This window comes from Ruditapes philippinarum, unplaced genomic scaffold, assembly GCF_026571515.1.
Source record: "Ruditapes philippinarum isolate M1 unplaced genomic scaffold, ASM2657151v2 ctg4388_1_1_1_1, whole genome shotgun sequence".
Lineage (NCBI taxonomy): Eukaryota > Metazoa > Mollusca > Bivalvia > Venerida > Veneridae > Ruditapes > Ruditapes philippinarum.
The window spans coordinates 26,644-51,252 of NW_026851951.1; the positions used below are offsets into that span (position 1 = coordinate 26,644).

The following is a 24,609-nucleotide window of genomic DNA, read 5'->3' on the forward strand; positions in this document are numbered from 1 at the left end:
AACAAACCTTTTCAGTTGCAAGCCTGGTAAATCCATACAAATTTTGTAGCACTGTCGTTATACGTCCAGTCAATGAAACCTGTTTTGTCCAGCACACGTGCTGGCCTGTTCTTTAAATGTTCCAACAAATCAAAACGTGACTGCTGAACGCGCCAGTGTTCTCTCAAACGAAAATAAACAATTCACATTGCATTTATTCTGTAACATTCCATGTGTAAACATATGCAAAGTCGACTCTTATTTGGTCTAGTATTATATCTATCATAATGAACATGAAAATTCTGATATTCTGTTACAAGTCTTAGAAATATTTCTTGCAGTTTAATTAAATTACATTCAAATCAGAGGAGTGTAGAATAACCCAAATAATAGGCCAGTCATAATAGAAATTATGGTAAAACTAATTCCTTCACAAATGTTTTCACGATTAAATAAAAGATAAACATTATCTACATTTTGAGAAAAAAATCCTCAAAAAATCTCCTTGCAGAAGCCTGAAAAATCGATCATAAAGATTTAGTAAAAATCGATATTTAAATGTGTCTCTTAAATTACACCATACTTTAATGTTATGCACGTTCGGTGACGTCACGTTTATTATTATTTTGTTGAAAGATCTGAAGTTACTACAATTCCAGCATTCCTAGTGCAAAGGTAAGTAATTTTAGACATTTTTATATTCTTCTGTATAAATTTTAGGGGAAAATATGTCAGTAGATATATATAACTGACCACCAATCAATCGATTATGCAGATGACAAAATGTGTCATATAATTTCGCGATTTCAAACACAATTTTGAATGAAGTAATCATTAAAAGAGAGTTTATCTTTTACTCACTATTCTACATTGTTTTCTTTTTTACAATTATCTAAAATGACGCAAAATTAACCACACATCTAACTGAGTATTTAAAAAAATGTATATGCACAAATTATGTAAAGTTTTCTTTTCTACGGAAGCGTGTTGTGACCAAAATCACGAAAATCTAGGAATATTTTTAAAATGTTCAATTTGACTTAGATCTATTTCAAAGAGTTGGCATGTTTTACGAATTGTGGAAATCATAATTTAAACAAACGTATTTTGTAATACATAATGCATTTCTAAGCGAAATGATAATATTCCAGCATGTTATATGAGAAATTATATATTTAAACAAAGAGTTATTGATAATTATATACAAATATGGCATTCATCTCTAGAAAATAATTCTGTTTTAGAACTTTATAAAAATTGTAAATAATTATATTCATACGAAAACTATCTTAACATATTACCAAAGGATCTTAGATTTTACATCACCATAATAAGAATGTCTGCACATACACTAAGAGTACCAACGGGTAGATATGGTCAAAATAGAACCCTAAGGAGTGAAAGATACTGTTAATGTTGTTATACTATGGATTTAAAAGACGAATACCATTTTGTTTTGATATGCCCATGCTTTGTTGACATAAGGAAAAAATATGTGAAACAATATTATTACAAATGCCCATCAATGTGTAAATTCTTTAAACTGATTTCTTCTAATAATGAAATTATACTTACTAATCTAGCTAAATATTTGAGAGAATCGATTAAAATCAGGAACATTATTGTTAGTACTAACAACTGAATTTTGATATTTTGTTACAAATTTATACTTAAGTTAAAATTAAATTGATTTGTTGTATACTCTGCGTAACAAATTGTTTTATAAGTCGTACTAATATAGTCTTAATCCATTATTGTTCATTCTCCAGCTTTACATGAAATTCAATACTATATATTAAATCCTATATTATTTGTTAAAAAGAAACGTGACATCTTTACAATATGTGTATTTATATTGTAGTGATGGTGCACTATGTACAAATCCAAAATAAAATTTTGTTCTGTTATTTACAAAGTTTTATATCTTATGTTTTAACTATTTTTTATTCTATCATTCTAGACAATTTGGATAAATCTAATAATCTAATGTCAAAATGCAATAGATTTCACTTACCAAAATGGTTTTAAAACACAAAATATACTTAGATACTAAGATGACATATTCGAAGAGAAAAATATAAATGAGGTGTTAACAGACCAGACTTCAAAATTGCATTTGATATAGATTTTAATCATATCTTTTCTGATCCTAAACCATTTTATTCTTATTATAACATATTAAATCTGCTTCAATTGTTTTCTTTCTAAATGTTGTGTAGTTGCAAATCTACCCTCATGATACCAGTGCAAGTTATATGTATATTTTAAGTTATGTTTTCCATCTTGTTGTCAGCATTTATAGAACAGTTGTTGTATAACTAGTAAGAAGATGGATAGACACTTGACTTCTACACAAGGTGTAATGTGATGTGAGAGATAAATGGCTTTTTACGTAGATATATCTTATTGAATGAATGGAAACAAAACAATTGGGTGTCTTTCAGGTTTTGTTAATACAACAGAAATTGATATATCAACACAAATTTACATCATTATTTTACAGCATGATTATAATAAATGCACATACAAAAGAGTTTGTTCATACCAACATTTTCTTAGGCGTTTCCCTATTAAATCATTTCAATACTATTTCTTTTTAATATTTTTTTGATAATGTTTTATGGACTTTATATATCTTATTTTTAGAGGAAGGGCTAAACATAGTATTGGATGGTTGATTGCAGAAGACAATATTTAGCGAGAGTCCAGCCTTTTATATTTTAGCGAACATTAATCAATCCGTTGATTGGATGTGGCAAGAGTTTTCCATATTTCCAAGTTAGGAGCATCCTCGGTAGCCCAAGCTATTTACCGTATACATGTAATAAATGTAGTATACCGTGGGTTCCGCCGATGAGTTAGGAGAGGCTAAATGGGCTCTGTTTGAAAAGATCCAGCATTTTTGAAAAGCAATTAATAGGTAAATCAAAGAAAAACCCTCTATATTTTTAATACATTGTTGCTGTACCAGATTTAATTTTGTGTGCTACGTACTGCATAGATAACCTTTCTAAAGGGAATTCACATCTGTAAAAGCTAAATGGTTTTCTTATTTTTAGTGTCCAAACCTGCAGTTTTCTTACATTCTCGGAATTACTAAGATCAGAGATTTGTTTGTTGGTTTTTATGTCACATCAACACTTTACAGGTCATATAATAACTTTCAAGCTTTACTGGTGAAGGAAAAAGTGTGACATAGGTATTATTTTTAACACGTAGAACCACCAATATTCTATAAGCTAGTTTTGGGATAGCTATGTCAAATAATAGATTCCAAAACCAAGGCAGGACTCGAACCTACATCGTTAACATCGTAAGAAGCAAGTGTTTTGAAGTCAGTGACCTTAAACACTCGACCAAATCTTCCAATTAAGTTATCTGTATGAAAGTATAGCTGCTGTTTGGTTCAGTATTAATTTTCCTTCTTATATGGCACATTATGGTGTTTCACAGTCAGCGCTTCTTTCAGCGGATAGGCAATTTACATTTATGCTTTAAATTTGTTTGAAACATACTTTCTAAAGAAGAAAGATGATGCATGTTTTTTCTGAGGCTAAACGTGCCTCATTAATGTATGAATTATTTGTAGATAATTCAATATAAAAATATAAACACGATCCTATCTTGCTTTTCATAGTACCTACATTTTCAGTTTGACATAAAATTGTTTTATTTTAAAAGCAGAATGCATTTTTCGCATTTTTATTTATCATATTATGTTGTATTTTACAGATGCGAAACAATGTGTCTCTGTGAAAAGGGCAGGCTAAAGGTTTCAACAGCACCGGCCGAAAAAATGAATATAATTTCAGCATTGAACAAGGGCAGGGCAATATGTATATATACATGTGTAGCCTTGTCATACTATATGGATAGTCGGGCCTCGGTGACAAAAAGTGATGAAATAACATTGTGTTTTTTCAGTGTCTTAACATTCAGAATATACATTTTATTTTAAAATGTCTTTTTACCATATATTTTTAACAAAAATTCTATGATAAAGTAAGTGCAATTTAGCATTGGTAAGATATTTACTAGAAGGATTGATTTTCAGAATAGAAATGCAAATACAATGTATACATATAAATAATAATTATTCGTGTAAAATGTATTGCAATTTTGAATGATAAAATGAATTTAGGTAGATTCATACAACTTTATTCTTGGTAGAGCTAACTTGTAAGAATATTAAATGGAATCTGACTTAAAGTAAAAAAAATATTTTATCATTAGTGGGTGGGGTAATGTTTTATACCAGTCTAAATGATGATTTATAGATTATGCAGTGTTGCGACTTTTTGAATGTAATGAACATTTGTTGAAGTGTTTTAGATTAAATAAAGCATGTTTTTGTATTAATGTGTTACTTTGTTAATGACCATATTTGCGTAGAATATCTGGGTTATTTAATTTCACAGATTTTTCTAATTGAAAACACATGATTTCAAAACATGACATTTTTAGCATTTTATACTTCGAATTTTTTTGAGGACTTTTTTCCTGTAGCAACACATATATAGTAGATAACAAATATGCAAATATCTTTTCTGAAGGAATTTGTTTGAGGTTGGGTCTTATTTTTGGCTAAAATGCCTAGCCTATAATGAGAAAGACTGCACAAATAACCGAACACGCGCAAAAGACATGGAAATCGTGCTGCGGTATCTACTATATATGTATCTACTATATATAGAAATATGCATCTATTTAATAGTTATAATTAGTAACTAAAATATTCACACAGTTACTTATTCATTGTCTTACACTATTTATTTACATAATCAATTTTATATGTCTCATATGAAAACAGTCATACTTAGTTTTAAGTTTAACCCACATACTGTTTGAAACTTATATTGTTGATATGTCATGTTGTTACTAATATAAACTGACTAGAAAATAAAAGTGGTTGTTGTTACAAATGTATGCTTCCATTTGTACATTTTGTAATATCTCTAGATAAAAAGCCATAATTTGCTAAGACAGTGGAAGCTAAAACGTGTAATTACCAATCTTAAGTAAATGAGCCGTGTCACGACAAAACCAACATAATGGGTTTGCGACCAGCATGGATCCAGACCAGCCTGCGCATCCACGCAGTCTGATCAGGATCCTTGCTGTTCGCTTACAAACCCTATAACAAGTAGAGAAACTGATAGTGAACAGCATGGATCCTGATCAGACTGCGCGGATGCGCAGGCTGGTCTGGATCCATGCTGGTCGCAAACCCATTATGTTGGTTTTGTCGTGACGCGGCTCAAATGCATTTGTATACAAGATTTTAGCCCTTACAAAGGCTGTATAATAGTTAAAGAGACATTATGCTTATCCAAGGGCTGAACAGGTGAAAGTCAAAATAAGCTATCATTTTGCCATAATTCCTATTAATGTTATAATTTACTTCGCATGATTGACAAATAACTAAAATGGTCCAAGGATATGTGAGTTAATAATTATCAGAATTTACCTGTAATATTCACTTTATAAATAAGAGTACGGGGAGTCTTTTTTATATTTTAGGCAGATTTATATTTTCTCCTTAACATTTACCAGTATCCGCTGCTGGTCAATTACAATTATAACAGTCAATCTTTTGAAATATATAGTCAGTTCAGTTCCACTTGACAATAAGAATATAAGCATAATGTCACTGGACACAATTTATTCCGAAATACTATTATACTCGACCAAATATTATAAAATTTTCACCCCTAATCTTCAAATTCAAGAAAATTACTGAATAATATCGTCAGTTTTGCACGAGAGATTATGACTGCATTCACAATTTAATCTACTTAAACAAACCTTTTTAGTTGCAAGCCTGGTAAATCCATACAAAATTTTGTAGCACTATTGTTATACGTCCAGTCAATGAAAAATGTTTTGCCCAGCACACACGCTGTCCTTTTCTTTATATGTTCCAACTAAAGAAATCGCTATAAACACAACACGTTACTGCTGAACGCGCCGGTGTTCTTAATTATAATTTACTTCCTCAAACGAAAATAAATCTTATATCATTAACTAAGAACACATATGTAGCATGGGGTCATTCACATTGTACTTATTTTATAACATTCCATATGTAAACATATGCATAGACGACTCTTATATGACCCCGTATCATATCTATTATAATGAACATGAAAATGTTCAGTTACAAGTCTTAGTAGACATATTTCTAGCAGTTTAATTAAATTACATTTAAATTGATAGAGGAGTGTAGAGTAACCCAAATAATAAGAACGACTGTACAATTAAAATGGCCCAATATTACTTATAAAAGGCTTAAAGACAGATAACTAGGAAAGGGCGGAGGGTCAAACTTTAAACTGATTGACTATGCAAGGCAACAAGAAGGCCTCGAATGATCAACTGTGCGTGTGTGTTTGGGTTTCTTTACCGCGCCATCGAAATATAAACCATATGGGCGAGCATATACTTTGTTTAAAACTTGCTACATTTAAATTGGAACTAGTATTTCTATTTCTACAGTTTTATCTAAACATGTGTATACGAACGATAAACTGTAGTGATTCGTTAACTGTTGTATCAACACAGCACGTAAACTTCGTGCAAAAAAACGAACACGCGCAAAAAAACAGGGAAATCGTGCTGCGGTGTCTACTTTATATAGAAATATGCATCTATTTATTTATGATAATTAGTAACAAAAATATTCACACAGTTATTTATTCATTATTGTCTAACACTATTTATTTATCTAATCTATTTAATCTGTCCCTCATAAAATCAAATCATACTTAGTTTTAAGTTTAACCCACATACTGTTTGAAACTTATATTGTTGATATGTCATGTTGTTAAATAAACAGACTGAAAAATAAACAGACTGAAACAGTACATGTGGTTGTTGTTACAAATGTATGCTTTCATTTGTACATTTTTTAATATCTTTAGATAAGTATATGTTACTGTTCATCCGTGCTGTTCTACAGAAATTAGGAGCGATAGGAGAATGTTTCTAATTTCTTTAGAATAGCTACATACTTAGTTCCAAGCTTTATTTGTCTGCATTTGTCTTCATAGCTTTAGGGCATAATGGCAGGCTCATAATGACAGGCTCATAATGGCAGGCTCATAAGCGCAGCCTCTTAATATGTGTAACTCGAATATTGTTTGTTACGTAGAAGAAACTATTTTAGCAAATGAAGTGCAAAAGGTCAGTGTAGAGTCTTTTGCAAAGGTAATGCTAAACTTCAGTCAGTCAGTTTGGGTTTCGGGTGTGGGAGAGAGAGACAGTCAAAAGAGCAAACTTCTCGTTGGGAACATAACAATCTTTTAAACAGGATAGGATATACTGTTGTATTCATTTTAATGATGACCAGTTTGAATCATATATTATATAACATATAAACAACAACATCAATAACAACAACATGATATTAAGCATTAAATATGAATAATACATATATACATTGTTGCCAGAACGTTGGCCAGAAACATTCACAAATAAAACCTGAAATAGTACATCATCTATGTCTTACAGAAACAAAAATGTTAAAAATGTCTACTCACTAATAAAATGAAATAACTGTAAACACATTTGAGCCGCGTCATGACAAAACCAACATAATGGCTTTGCGACCAGCATGGATCCAGACCAGCCTGCGCGTCCGCGCAGTCTGATCAGGATCCATGCTGTTCGCTATCAGTTTCTCTACTTGTAATAGGGTTTGTAAGCGAACAGCATGGATCCTGATCAGACTGCGCGGATGCGCAGGCTGGTCTGGATCCATGCTGGTCGCAAACGCACTATGTTAGTTTTGTCGTGACGCGGCTCATTTGTCTTCTATAGAGAGGAGCTTGACATTTTTGATTTTTAGTACTTGATGACCGGCAGTAAGAGATTTAGTACGTAATGATCGACTATCCTAGAATCACCTGACTTTCCAAGTTCGATTTTTTGTTTTTGACGGTGATAAATATGGATAATGTTAGAGGTTATGACTTTACATACAACAGGAAGTTGATGTACTGTACCTCACAAAAGCTGACATTTAGAAACGTTGTTTGTTTGGTTTTTGTTGTTTTTTTTTTTCAATTTTCTATATGTTCGCTAACATTTAACATTCGCTAACGTCTAACGTTTAACTTTCATAGAAATAATGATGATGATTATGATGATGATGAAAATGATGATAATAAAAATAATAATAATGATGAAAATAATAATGATAAAATGATAATGATAAAATTATAATAAAAATAATGATAATAATAATGATAATAATAATAATGATAAAAAAATGATAATGGTAATAATCATAATCATAAAAATAATAATAATAATAATTATAATATTGATGATAATAATAATAATAATAATAATAATAAAAGAAGGAATACGGGGAGAAGGAGAAGAAGAAAAGAAAAGAAAGAAGAAAAATAAACCCTTTATTTACGGAATATTACAAAGTAGGTTTGCACAAACAAATGAGAAAATATAAATATATATTATGAAAAACAACAACAAAAAAGAGAGAAAGAAAAAACAAAAAAAAAAACATTTTTTAGAAAATAAAGTACTTAATTAAAGTCTAAAATCTTTTTAGCAGTAAAAAAACAAATAACTTTTAATATATACAGTACATTTGAATGTAAAATTAAGATTTCTTCACTCGCTCCTCTATCTGCCATTCGAATAAATCATCATAATAATATATAAACTCGTTATAATAAATAATAATAATTTAAACAATGGCAGCTGCTGCAATGTTAAGTGTTTATTTAGTTTGCATTTTAATTTGTCACCATGTTTGAAAGGACACAACAATAGTCTCAATTATATATAGTTTATTCACATCCGGGCGCTGATATATAAATTCCGTCCGGCAAGAACGACAACTCGTACAAAACACCAGAAACTACTGACTTTGCACAGTTATCTTTTGATAATCTTGAAATCTAAATCAAGAAAATTAAAAAAAACCTTCTTTTTTGGGCACGGTAGGACATGTTATTATGCACTATATATTATTATTATTTTTAAAGATTTTTGACAGGTTATATGACCCTATATAAACAGCTCGGGTTGTACTTTGAATATAGAAATTTGTATGACGTTACAATGTGAATAATTGTGGAAAAGATAAGATTATACAAATTTCGTTAGATAGATTTATTTTCATTGAAAATGTTGTGTTTCATTCCCTAAATTTTTAAATATAAATGTGTAATAAACTATATTAAATATGATTAACATTTGCCAGTTCCTATTTTGGTACTTTAACGAATTTCATCAAAATGGTAATAAAAAAATGGTAATGAAATACTACTTAGACGTCGAAAGATGACGTTAAATAGTCGTTTGACTGAGACGTCATCATTGACGTTGTCGTCATGACGTTATCGAAACACATTTGCATTGTTGAATCTTAAATGGATCTACTGAAACGAAACTGAGTTTAAAACGCATGAAATGTAAAATACGAAATAAAATCCATCGGGGTGAAAGTAAATGCCGACGTCAAGTCAAGTTTTGATTTTGCAGAAAAAAATTCCCGGCATATCTCTACCCGAGATTTCCTCAGTAAAATGTACCGTTGCGGGAGTTTACCATTTGGGCGGATGCATGCCTCTAACCGGGAAATCTGTAGCAGACGTAGACGCTGTAAACATTTTAGGGCGGGAATCAGCACAGTTGTTTAAATACCACAATTTACCACAGGGTTATTCGAGTATTCTTTCGCTAGACAAACTCAGCGGGTTTTTGCAATGGCAGGCACTAGGAGGTGATGACCGTCCACAAATCTCTGGATCAGAGGGAGGGATCCAAAGGCGGTGCATCAGTGGTTCAGCAGCAGAGTATCCAGGATATAAAATCGGACAGAGACCGCGTTCTGCTAACTCTGGCAAGTCGTCAAAAGTTCGCCTGAACCCCTTTGTATTTGATTCTCTAATAAAACTTGGATTCAACAGATATACTCTGCTTAAAAAAGCTGACATTGTGTTTGACGGGTTCTCATCAAGAAAGGTTGTGAGTTCGAAACGCTGTTCTAAAACAACGCAAACGGAGACCTTGACTGGTAGCAATTTCCCTCAACAACAATCTGGGGAAGAACACAGAACAGGTGTAAATGAGGCCGTGTATGTAATTAAGTATTCATTTTTTTTCTAATTTTGTTGTGCTTTTTATTGCTTCCATTAAGATAATGTTCTTATGTCATATACTGCCAATTGGTATATTTTATTTCACTTCATTTTCATAACTCAGCAACAACAACAACTTACATTCAAAAAATAAAGTTAGAATAAATAATTGAATCGTGAAATAAGCACTTCCTTTATGTTCGTTGTAACGTAAAATTGGATGAAAGACAGTTGCCATTTTAAACATGTTTTCAATTCTGGGAATGCGGAATATATAAACTTACTAGTACAGTTCTTTCATTATCACACACCCGTGCCGATTTTGCGACTCCGTAAAAATGGTATTGCACGGCCGTGCATATATTTTTAACGTGAAGTTATTAGCGTTTTACAAACATAGTGTTAAGACGCACTAAAAGTTAGCGTTATGCTATAGGCGCGTCAATGAAAATGACTCTTTTTTTTCACTTTAAACGGTTTTTATTTTGGGTATGTGATAAATAGAATATTGAATTTGTGTAAGTCTAATATTGAATTTATTCAATATTGAATTTACATTTATTCAATATCCTCTATATGAAAATGGGTCTAGCTAGCATTGAAAACGCAATCTTGTTTAAAAGCAGCCAAAAATAAAAATAACAGCTGGAAGAACGGCCATAGCCACACCGACAAAAAACAATCACAGTGAAATTGACTTAAAAGTGATATTGATAATATACATGTATTGGAAAAAAATGTTAATAATGATGATATCGATGGTGGTGGGAATCGTGGTGGTGGTGATGATGGTTATCGCTATCATCATAATCATCATCATCGTCATCATCATAATTATCATCATCATCATTATAATCATCATCATCATCGTCATCATCATCGTCGTCATCATCATCATTATTATCATCATCGTCATCATCATAATAATAATCATCATTTTATTTCATTATTATCAAACTTTTGATAACATTTATCATAGTTATCACGACAGTTATGAATAAAATTCTTATTAGTATGAAGACATAGACATGATGCCAGTTAAAATGTATGGCAAACGGCTCACGATGTGATATAATTATTTCATGCATACACATTTTATTTTTTTTTTAAAGCATATTAACGGTACAAAATGAATATGATTTTTTAAAAGAATCAGAATGCCTGTGATCTATAACGTTTCAATTATGGATTTTGAGCATGTTAAATGCTTACGACGCGACGAAAGTAACGTTAAATGTGAAATAATTTGTCATAAATAGTAGCGAAACAAAAACAAAGTGGTATTTTGTTTATTCCATATACAATGATAAATGAGCCGTGTCATGACAAAACCAACATAATGGGTTTGCGACCAGCATGGATCCAGACCAGCCTGCGCATCCGCGCAGTCTGATCAGGATCCATGCTGTTCGCCTACCAACTCTATTACAAGTGGAGAAACTGATAGCGAACAGCATGGATCCTGATCAGACTGCGCGGATGCGCAGGCTGGTCTGGATCCATGCTGGTCGCAAACGCATTATGTTGGTTTTGTTGTGACACGGCTCAAATAAAACATCATTAAATCCTTGTAAATGACCACTAACAATTATGACAAGATTGTTCAGTTATATTGGCCGATGAGTATCGTTTCGGGAAATGCAACAGAAACATTAAAAATGAAAAAAAAGAATAAACGAATATTAGTTTAGAGACTTAATAGGACTTTAAATAATAACTGTTTGTTTGTTTTGTTTTGTTTTCTTCAAATATAGTTATATCTGAGTTATATATAAAAAATAGAAATACTTTTTGCAACGTAGATACCATAAAAACGTTTTAAACCATTATAGAATTTCCCCTGTGATGATTATGGTATACCACAGTGTCTTCTTTAATATAAATATTTTCAATTGAATATGAATTTTGCGATTTTATACCGAATAATTATTATATATTTTAACGCTTTAAAGATCAACTTAACATCCGATATGCTATCAAATAATTTACAAAGAATATCTTTTTAAATAACTTGAAACAGACGACGGAACGGGCGTACAAAAATGTTGAAGCTAAAAAAAAAGCATAACATTTATTGTCCGTTTCGTTCAAGTACGTTTCACTTCAAAAATGCTAAATTTAAAGTTAGCTATAATTGCATTTTTATATATTATATATACACAAGTACATATATCAATACCAATCAATTCTCTTTCTCAAACATTTCTTTTACAAATTTAAATCTAGACGTTTTAAAAATCATAAACTCCAAATATATACATTTAAAGTGGGGGTGAATTAAAAAATCCTTGACTATATATGCGTACAATAGGCGGTCTTCCGTTTTGTTACCCGGGCTATTTAATCAATGGATCAGCGCCATATCAAATGTACAATTTACATTGTAAATGCGGTAGAGTTTTCAAAGGGATAAACGGTTTGTTTTCCAAAGGATCAAATTAGAGGCACGGTCCAATTTTAATGTTTAAGAATGCGGGTAGATATCCTTTAAAATTCGCATTCAGACTTTGACAAAGATAGCAATTTGATAATCATATTAAATCTATATGGAGGTTTAAATTTAATGATTAACTAACTTATTTACAAGCTTTAAGGACTGTGGTGTGAAGGAGAATTATTTAGAAAAGGTGTGAAACAAAATTATATTTGAAGGAATAGACACATAAGTAAGAAATTTTTTGTAATTTTTATAATTAAATACATTTAACAATTCATTAAATAACAGTAAAAATGTTTTATTAAATCTATGCGTTGAGTAAATATATATTTTTAAATTCATAAATGCGCACACTTAATTGTAATAAAGATAATAGATTACTTTGCATTACCCTAATATGATTTTTTTTCTAGTAAAAAAGATATAAAGGTAGTTCTGTGTATTGCGATGCTATTGTTTCACATATTTTTATTCACTCACTCATTCGCCGAGTGAAAACTAACCATCATAGCATCCATGAACTAAGTCATAACTTTTACATGTTCTTTTTAATTACAATAATATCTCTATTGATACATATTTATTTTATTATCCTGTTTTTATTCATACATGTTCATGATATTGCCTATTCACCTTTCAATAATTTATATCTTAAAGTTCAATATTCGCTCATACATATTCATGTTATTGTCCTATCTCTGCTCATACATATTCATGTTATTGTCCTATCTCTGCCCATATATAATCATGTTATTGTCCTATCGCTGCTCATACATAATCATGTTATTGTCCTATCGCTGCTCATACATAATCATGTTATTGTCATTTCGCTGCTCATACATAATCATGTTATTGTCCTATCGCTGCTCATACATAATCATGTTATTGTCACATGTGTATTGTATTTATCATTTTTATTTATAACTTATGTTAGGGTTTTATCTTCATTCATACGTATTAAGTCATGTTATTGCTCAAACTCCGCACCAACATTGTCATGTTATTATCTTATCTCAATTTATACATATGTATTTAAATCTCATATCTCCTTTCATACATTTTTATGCAAGGGGTTCTATCTTTATTCGTTAATGTCCTTTCTTCATTAATACGTATTTGTGTTGTATTTTTCAGTAATAAGGCAGACTCAAAAGACGATCTTTCTGATTTCGGTAGTGACAATGATGAACTGTGTGAAGAAAACCGTGTGAAACCTTCAATGCACATGCGCAGAGACGTTCCCGAGTTAAGGCCACGTGCGGCCATCTTTAGTTTTCGCGACAACGAATTCACAACTCATGCAGAGGTTAAGTACTTAATTGAAACGCAAATTGGGGTCCGTGTAAAGTCAATCCAGTTCGATCCTTTAGATGTGCGGACAGGCAAGCCAAAAGTGCACAGCAGATGGATTGTGGATTTTTTCAGTGACTGGGACCTACATGAAGCGTTAAAAAATGGCCTTAAAGTTGGAAAGGATAAACTATTGTTCTTTAAGCATGACGACATAGCTAAGCGCGAAGTGTCTTCATTCAAATATTACATGGCAGTGCAGAACGCAAAGAAAGCGCTGAAAAGCAAATCACTTACAAGCAGAACTATACCAAAACGTCCAGCAAAATCAGTAAAGAGTCTTAATTAATATCGCATCGAATCAATGACAAATCCTTTTCTTAGGTTCAAAGCATTGTTTAATAACATGGAAGATAACTCTTTATTAAATCATGATATAATCATTTACGAGTTGTTTCGCTTAGTCCAGACACTCGGCGAAATTTGTAATGCGTTGGATCAGGCAACCTGTTTTCGATTCCCGAAAGGTGCAAATATTTGTGTTATGTAATTAACCATTAAAATCCTTTTGCAGCCACTCGCACAGTATGTTTGCCCGGGAACAGTGCGGGGGTTGAATTGTGCTCTTGTGTATCATTGTAGGGGCACTGCACAGATCCGTAGGGTAATAAACAAACTCCAGTTTTCATAAAAAAATCACGTTTTCGCCGTTAAATTAGCTCTGCTAGAGTCCTCTTATCACTGAATAAAACTATTAGAGCCGACCTACGACAAAACCAACATAATGGGTTTTCTACCAGCATGGTTCCAGACCAGCCTGCGCTTAAAAACCCTATTACAAGTAAAGAAACTCATAGCGAACAGCATAGATCCAGATCAGACTGCGCGGATGGGCAGGCTGGTCTGGATCCATGCTGGTCGCAAACCCATTATGTTGGTTTTGTCGTGATGCGGCTCATGTGATAAGTTTTTCAGACTCTGTACTTTAAGATGCCTGTTTGAATAAAAAATGTTTAAGACTTTAAAGAGGGAAAAAATTATCCGAAATGAAACAGTCAAAAGTTCATTCAAAAATATAAAAAATAGCTTATGCTACAATGGGATGTTTTAAAATATTTATAATTGATATATTATATATTTCTAAATTTTAATTTATCATCTGTTATGTCAAACAAAAAGGTATATTTTTTTTAAGTCGAAAACGATAACGTTTTCATTATTAGCATAAGGACTCTTTCTTAGATTTGACGGAACTTAGGTTTGGTAGTATTTTGTCCATTGCCGTATAAGAACATTAAATATTCCAGACAATTGGAAATACATGTAGTATAAGATTGACAATTACATGTATATAAGTTACAATATTATACGACTAACGTCCAATTTGCTTATTTTGCTCCGAACAGTCGGAAGTGACAAATATTACTCCGGATCGGAAGCATAATATGTTTATTCAGATATAATCAATTAAAATTATATTTTGGCCAAGAGACAACGTGCTGACAAATACAAGATATAATAAACTCTGGATATCAGAAGCTTATAAATTATGTTTTATAAAAATTAGTTGCATTATGAAAAGAGAGATACTGCCATGAGTTTTTATATCAGAACTAAAGGAAATACATCTATCAAGCATATCAATATCAAAACTGCCATACAATATCCAGGACATTTCAAACCAGAACAATTACTCTAACAGGTTTGATGGTATATTCGTCTACGGATTACTGTCAACCTACGTAAAACCTTTTTTTGCTTTTTGTTTTCCTTTTTTAAATTTAAGAGTTGGCATGCACAGAGGAAACCTCCTCAGACTATTCTTCGGAATATAGAACAACGGATCGTGCTCAGATATGCCAATAAACATATAAAATACAGCTCATTAAAGAGAAACGTTCTGCTTTTGCAAAGCATTGTAGCATATTTTTAAAGAAAACGTACAATGTAACGTAATATCTAATGTAAGTTTGCCTGAAACCATATAAAAACCACCTTTATATCAATTTATTACATGCTTTTCGATGTTTTATAGAAATATATCAGTGAATTGAAACTGATAATTTCACTGTTTGAAACTGACTTTGTTTCAGTGAAATACCAGCGTACACAGAACTGGAAACCAACTTAATAACGTGACGTCGTAAATGACGTCACGTTGTATAATTATTTGGCGCGCTATTTTTTTAACTAAACTTTATGAAAAGACACCTGCCTTGTAAAGGGAGATAACTAGTATAAATATCAACATATGACCAAACTCCTCGCAGCGGTTACTTCCCTTTATATGTACACTAACTTACACTACGCCGAAGAATAAAGGGGAGATAACTGTGTGGAGATTGCATAATGACATGACAGGGTTGTCTCCCTTCTAATAAACTAATATATTCGATGGTATCATTATGTTAATATGGGTTGTGCAAGTCTGCTCAGGATCCATGCTGTTCGCTGTCAGTTTCTCCACTTGTAATAGAGTTGGTAAGCGAACAGCATGGATCCTGATCAGCCACTATGTTGGTTTTGTCGTGACGCGGTTCATATGTTGATCACCAGATATTGCAAATAAAGTGATAAATAAACGCCTAATAAAGGGCAACATCAGCTTTTAAACAATGGAATGTATAGTGGCTGATTTGTGTCGTGTTATATTTTTGCTCCGCGAGGCGCAAAGATGAAAGCATGAAAATACGACAAAGTCAACATTTTGTTGTTCTCTAGCTCCGCGGGGCGAAATTTAACCGAAAACACGATAATAGTGACTTTGTCGTATTATTGTGTTTTCGAATTGCGCCGCGCGGAACGACAGTACGACAAAGTTTTGTTTTAAAACTCGTTTGCTCAATCGGAACAACCTCGGCTGATATCTATAATAACCTCGGAGTTAATACGGATTGGAAGTAGTGCTTCCACGTGCCTTCAGATGTAAACAGAAACAGAGAATGTTATCTTCGGTTATGCAAAACGAATAAATTAATTTTTGACATCCAAAGGAAACTAAAGTCTGTTTCGGTACAATTATGATTGAAAATATGTCTGACAACCATATTTAATTTTACTATGCCCGCTGATGTACAATTTTAAACAAATCCGATTTGATGTCAACAGGTTGGTATTTTGTACTTTCGGTTTCTACAACCATAAAAATAAATATATAAACAAGAGCCATGTTAACATGGCCATCCCCCGCCGACTGTGTTTGCTCATTGGAAGAACCTATTTTGTAGTAGAGCCGAATAATTCAATTTTAAGAGGTCTTTTGATAATGAGTACTGATGTCGAAGTGATAACAGATTTGAAACCTATGTGAATACTGATGGCTGAAAAATAGAGGGCAATAACTGAAAAATAATGCAGGGTAGGCTATCAATCTTGTGTGCTGCAATCCTCCTCAATGAGATCTATCCATCTATGAAATTTCAAGTTGATACCTCTAACACTTTTTAAGATAAGCTCCGGACAAAATAGTATGAAAAATAACAAAGGGCAATAACTCAAAAATTATAAAGAGTAGAGATATCATTCTTGCGCACAACATTCCTCCTTAATAAGAAAAATTATGAGGGGTAGATATATCATTCTTAAGCACTGCACTCCTCTTGAGTGAGATCTATCCACTTATGAAGTTTCATATTGATATTTCAAAGGTTTTTTGTATAATGCACTGGACAAAAATTAAGTTTGATAAATAACAAAGGGCAATAGCTCAAAAATTATGCAGGGTAGAGTTATCATTCTTGTGCACTGCACTCCTCCTCAATACGATTTATCCACCTATAATGTTTCAAGGTGATACCTCAAATACTTTTTGAGATATACTCTGGACAAAAATGTCGAACGGAAGGACGGACGGACGGACGGACGGAGACTCTTTCTATATCCCCCGTCGCCTTTCGGCGGGGGATAATAATGTATTGTTTTATTTTGTATCTATGAATTCACTTATTTTAGGCTGATGTTTACTTGATATATTAGAAAAAAATTTGTCAAGAACTCCCAGAATAAAAGTACTACTGTTTACATGCTTTGTTTCTAAGCGTAGGTTATACCGAAATACCGTATTCGTTCTGTGTGAACCTTATCCGAAGACTAACGGAAAGGGCCGAAAAGTTGCGATTGTCGTTTGCTTAAACAAATCTGTAACATTTGTACACCAAATACAATCCGAATTAATTGATGTCAATTGAATGATAACAACAAAAGGAACTATTAAGGGTTTCACAGTGCACCCTAAGGTAATTAAAGCCGTGCTATTATAAAGTATTATTTAGAGAGAGGACAATAAGTGTTCATTTTACTTACAAGCAAAACAAAAACATGGTATTTCCGATTTGTTAACCTTTTAATCATAATAATCAAATTAGTGAACAAAAATACGAACCATAAACCTCGAATAATTCCGTTTGATAAAACATGTATTACGAACATGTTTTTTTTTAGTTTGTCTGTCCCCCTGAACAACAAAAATAAAAAAAAATGATTGTATCATATTTATTTCTTTCTTTAAGTATAAGAACATAATTATGTCATTGTTTCACAACTTAAATACATATAGAGATATATCTAAAGGAATACAAAAAATTAACCGATGCATATTATAACGAAAGGAATTACTGCTGCATAATTAATTGTATTTCTTCTCATAAATCAGCTATTCGGAAAAAAAATCGGACCTATTTAACAATGAACTTATAACGTATATGACAAAAAAAGATGTCCCTGAAATTTTTTTAACCTTTAACTGTATAAATAATTCAAAGTTACTTCAAACGATTTAAATAAATAATCTGTTGACTTACACACACATTGGAAGTTTGCTTCGAAAAATCCACACAATTAATTATATCTAAATCAGTACAATTGTTCAACTAAAGTGTCCTTTCATTCCCAGTTCTGTGTCAAATTGTAAGGTCTTCGTAATTTGAGTAGTAAAATCTTTCAACGTTGATATTTATAAACTGCAATCCACTTTTACATAAGCATTGAATCTTTTATTGTGTTCCACAACTTTATAATATGTATTGCTCTATAAAATAAGTTCTCGGATTTTTTACTTCCCTTTTCATCTTGATCTCTGCCAATTGCACTTCTCTCATCTCCCTCCATTTCTTTAGCGCACCGACTGTTTGTTTCGTGCTCACATGTTGGTACTTCTTTTCGTAATATGTTCGCCTTTCGGTGCGTTTCTTATTTCTTGATCTATCTCCATGAATCAGTGAAACGAGCCTGTCTTTCAGTTTCGACGTCTTGTTGTGCACCGTTTGTATACAAACGCTTATAGAATCTCTAAAGTTTGGCATCGTTCAAATATGGACTGTATACTCGGCGCAGTCACCGCTATAACAGCCACAGAACATGCAGAATGACGAGAAATATCCTAAATACGAGCATTATATAAGCAATATCGCAATTTGTGTTTATCACATCTTTGTATTGAACTCAGTCGTAGCTCTTTTAATAACATTTAAATGATCTAAGAATAAATATTTTGTTAATATTGTTGCTAAAAACGTTTCCTGAGACATTGCGTAAGCACTCCCACTTATTTTCTTTACAAATAATAATGGATATTTCTTTTAATAATATAATATAGTAAATAACTATATATAGAACTTCTTCGCGTCGGAAGGCTGTACGTCACGTACTCAATCTATGTCTGCAATTTCTTTCATACTTTAAGGATGTTTAAGGTAGGCTGAAAAATTTAAAATAAAATGCTTCTTTTCCGTGGGTAATGCCCTTTGATTAAAATACATAATACTCCACACAGGGGTAACAATTCGTTGGAATGTTGAATGAAAGAGTTCTGCTTATTTAATTGGCAATCAGGCATCTTGGTGATTCATGTTAAATGACGAGTTCAGCTTAAGCCGGTGTGGTGTGAATTTTGTTAAACCAGTAAGAACGTAAGACTATACTTGCTGCGCATGCGCAGACAGATAGCGAGCCTGGCTGTGTGATATGTAACCCGGTGCTAGGGGGTGGGGCGGTAATTTGCACTTTACAATACCGTTCATAAACCGGCTCAATCAAGCAGAGACTGCGACATTTTCAATTTTGCCATTTTGTACTTTCTTCGGGGATTCTTATTTTCTCTTTTTTATAGACAGAGCATTTGTTAATCTGTGCTAACACGTTTGTAAAAATAAGGTTAATGCAGTATTTTTTTCATTTTTTCCCCAAAGAGCACGTAGCAATGTCCTGCGATATCTGCATGGATTCAGCCGTAACATTATATAAAATGGTATTCGTAGCATTTTTTGAGTGCAGAAAAATATATATTAATGATATATTTATTTTTCATAATTTTGAAAAAAGAAATTGGTTTGATGTTTCAAAACAAAAACAACAACGTTAGAAAACAAATGTTTTGTTTTCATATCATTTTTATTCAAAGTAGCTTTATCTCTGCTTCAATCAGTTTTATAATCTACTCAACTGCTATCAATACTGCAGTGCAATCGTTGTAACATCGGTGCCGTGTCGAGAATAATATTTAATAAATTTGTTGTTTTTTTTCATGCTCACGTATGTCAATATCAAAATACGTAGGCTTGACGTTATTAACAATATCTATTTTTGTCAAGTACATGTTCAAAGTAAATACATTCAAAAACGATGTGACGCATAGGAACTCGAGAACGGGACCGCAGATTGCGGCGTATATTTTCGATCGTGTTACGGTTTTTAAAAACGTTTCTGCTACATCTAAATATCTTTTAGTATTATCCGAGTGTATGGACTCAAAAAATATATTATCTATTGAACCCAATCTGTCTCTTTTAAAACTGGTCAAATTTTACGGTATTATAAAAAAAGACAAGGAGTGACATCCGCCATTTGCCGCAACGTTTTCGGCATGAGTTTTTCCCCTTTGGCTACAATTGATTACTATTTTTTCAGAATTTTGTTCCCGTTTGTTTTGTCAACTATCAGGTATCGTCCGGATATAACGTTAACGGTTTATTGTTTACACGTGTTGACATGTATAGGCGGCATTATATCGGGTGTATTCGTGTTTTGATTTGTTAACATGGTGAAAACAGACACTTTAGTAATATGGTCAAACTGGTTTTGCCTAACTGAAAAAAGGAATATTAAAGCATGATCCATAGATAAATATTTTAGGCACTCATCTGGTATTCATTACTAGAAAAATTAAAACAAAAATCAAGCATATCAAGGGGGATAACTTACGCCGAACGTTGCGGCAAATGGCGGATGTCACTCCTTTTCTTTTTTCAATATACCGTAAATTTGACTGATTTTTAAATTAGCAGATTATATTAAATTGAGATTAGATAATTAAAGACCACCCGCTCGCATAATATGAAAAGATATTCAAAGGTCGGACAAACAATATGTAAAGCCGGTACGGATTCAGATTTATGCGCCGCAATATGCGGTCCTGTTCCAGAGTTCCTATGGATGTGACGCTAAGGAAGTGTGACGTTTTAACAGATCAGTGACACACGTTCTTCAGCATGTTTTGAGTACATTGACTTCAATTATCAGAAAGTGATCCTATCTAATATTAAAAGGAAATAATACTTATTTCCTCAAATTTCCTCGAAGAGGTTCTTCACATGACAGCACTTAAAAACTTCTACGAAAAGACCATTCCTTTGTTTTTCATTGTATTAGAAATGATGGTTTTGTAATGCAGTAAAATCGGTCATGAGCATGTGTTTTGATGCAGTGTCCTATGCTGCTGCTTAAGTGTTTAAAGATTACTAAATTTAACATTTCTGAAGTGTAAGAGGGCCTTTAGAAATATCTCTAGAACGGCTTTACGTTTATCATGTTATTGCCGGCCATATCAGACCTCTTTAATTAAGCTCTTGTTTGTTTGTTTTGTTAAATTTTAAATCACACCATCGTTGTAAGGGTCGCATGGTGACTCTTCATTTACAGGTAGATAAAGAACTAAAGTCCTTCATGTATTATTTCAGGCACAAGCAGGCACGTAAAGAAAGCCACCGACGTCTCCGTAAGCTACCAGTTCAGTGGTTTACATAAACATTCGAAAATACTTATTAATAATTAAAAATAACCTTTGTCTGAGTTTGCACCAGGTATTATGACGAAAAAGTAATGTAATATTGATATACAGGTTTGCGAATCCGCGTGGATTTTCGACATAATCTTAAAGTCCTTAAAATAGGAGATTAAAAATGTAATCAAATAAAAATGAAAGAAGAGAAATATAAAATATAAAAAAAAAGTATCTAAATGATTTTAACCTGCGCTTTTTATTTCAAGTTTGTTCGAATAACTAAAGATATCACTGTTATTGGTATATAACTATATTTGAATTATAAAGTGACTATTTGCTTAGCTTCTTCCGAGAAAAAACTTTATAACTGTCAGCTTCTAAATTTTCCTTTAAAATTATATTATATAAGAGTTTAAGCAATAGAACTGTCATAGATAAAAATACTCACAACCATGAAAGTATTGAAAAGAAAAATGTTGCAGATCTAAACTTGTTTTTGGAATTTACTTATATTTTTTTGCATTTTAGTTTTTCTCTCATATACATGTATCAACATATTGAAATTGTTAGCAAATACATAATTATAAATGTAGGTATAGTATTGAAATACAAAGATAGTTAAATATGGTTTAAGTCTTGAATAGACTAGAAAATTTTTAAAGCGGTAGTATTATCATATTATTGATTATCAAGACTATGCTATGTAATGGTAACTTGTGCTGTAAAAGGATATCTCGATGAAGACTGCAAAGGAATCCAAAACCAAAATAGGTAATATAGAGGAGATCAGGAGGGTAGAATTACATTTCGATTTTCTTTAAAAAAAAAAAGATTTAGTTTTATATCACTGTGTAAAAAGTTGAAACTTACCCTGCGATTGACCTTATTTCACATTCACATGCTTCACATCTGGAGCAGCGGAAATTCACATATACTTTTTACCGATGCTCATTTTTGAGATACATATGGGCCTTTATCCATTCAAAATATTTTTTCTCCCTGACTGCTACACTTTACTTGTCGTTAGTTTTCAATTTAAGAATATGCACTTAAAGTGACATTATGCCCATCCAAGGGTATAAATGAGTGAACAAGTGAAAGTCAAAATAAATTTTCATATTGCCATTATTCCTTTTAATATAGAATTTTATTTCTAATTTTATTAACAATAAACAACGCACGGATCCAAACAAATTTATCGTAAATGTCCATTAGAACTTACCTGTAACGTTCAGTTCATAAAAAGAGTGGGGCAGTCTTTTACATGTATATATTTTTTGGCAGATTTAAATTTTATTTGAAACATTTTTCAATATGAACTGTTGGTCAATCACCATTTTAGCAGTCAATCTTTTGAAATATATAGACAGTTCAGCTTAACTTGACTATGAAAATATGAGCATAATGTCACTTTAACATAACATTATATTAAGTTATGAAATTACATGTAACTTATGATTTAGCGAAAAACATGCAAATATTTAAATCAAGACCGAGACCCCTGATTTTTTTAAAATGAATATTATATATGATAGTATATAGTGGGGATGTGTCAGAAAAATAATTCTTGATGACATTTCGGTTAGTTTGTATTATTTGGGTATAATTTGATATATCTTATGATTATTAAGGACTCTGGTGCCAGTGGCCTGCGCCCACTAAACGAGCTTCTTTACAATATGCTCACAGTTTTTTTTCCAGTTAATTCATTGTTTGCTCTGACTGCCCAATCATAGATACCTTCTACAATTGTTACTTCTTCAGAGTTTAGGGGGGATAGTGAAATATTCAGGAAGCATCCCATTCAAAAACACTACTGTTATCTGATTAATACATGCTCAGGGTAGAGTCCATGCACTTCAATTCTTATCTAAAGAACTATTAGTGATTTCAGTGCACATCTAATCTCTCATCTGACCTCCCATTTGACTTAGTTAATGTATTAGGTTGGAAAAAGCAGTTTCATGATAGTCAGGAATCGGTGTCTCCACTTTTTATATGGCAAAAAGTCATTGGCCCTTCCCACAGATCACGGCTTACATGATACTATATATTATATATACCTATTTCTAAACACCTGAACACTCTTCGTGATATTCTCTATAATCCTTTAAGGCTATATAATATTTATCGTAATTATATTTTATTTATAAAAAATATCATGGCCCTGAAGGGCATAAGTGAACATTCAAGCAAATGATTGCTTTAACAAACATTGCTAGATTAAATAAAGTAAATTGTTTGAAATAATTCTACTCGCCGCTTACACTTTGATACGCCATTTTTGAACGATGTATAATTATGTCCTTTTCTGCTCAAAAATATAATCTTAACTCACGTTCGTTTCACTGAACACTCGTTGTCACTGTTTGGATACTTCCGTCAAAGTTGAAAATAAAGAATAACTTGTAACTACTGCATCAAACCGATTGTATGATCGAAAGAATAATTTACGATCGAAGTTGACAAACGTCGTTGTAAAAGTAACAAAGCCAAAGTTGTTAAAGTATCACCGTCGAGTAGAGCTACTTGTCTATATTATTTCTTCGAATAATAAATTTCGACAATGCCGATTTCAAAGACGAAGTTGTTTCATAAGAACGTCGTCCAGTAGAGCTTATTTGACCTAAAATAGTTTCATCGTTTTCAGAACGCCAATTTTAAGACCGAAGTTGTTAATAAAGACGTCGGTGATAAAATGACCGATATTTAAAATAAAATCGTCGTCGAACTAATAATAATATCGTCATTGTGTTGATAATAAAGAAGTTGCTGATTTTACTCGAAGATTTAAT

At 32.1% G+C, this 24,609-nt stretch overlaps 1 protein-coding gene and 1 long non-coding RNA gene across 2 annotated transcripts; both read left to right on the forward strand.

The window, feature by feature from the left end:
* Positions 1–375: 375 nt before the first annotated feature.
* LOC132743934 (uncharacterized) lies at positions 376–4,334 on the forward strand. Its single transcript, XR_009627639.1, has 3 exons — positions 376–654; positions 2,626–2,899; positions 3,712–4,334. It is a non-coding gene; the product is annotated as an uncharacterized LOC132743934 (long non-coding RNA).
* A 5,005-nt stretch (positions 4,335–9,339) lies between these two features.
* On the forward strand, positions 9,340–14,261 carry LOC132743942 (uncharacterized). The gene is made up of 2 exons (XM_060732546.1): positions 9,340–10,088; positions 13,663–14,261. Exons 1-2 carry the CDS (start codon positions 9,460–9,462, stop codon positions 14,165–14,167), a joined length of 1,134 nt encoding a protein of 377 aa, XP_060588529.1. The 5' UTR covers positions 9,340–9,459; the 3' UTR covers positions 14,168–14,261.
* Positions 14,262–24,609: the final 10,348 nt, after the last annotated feature.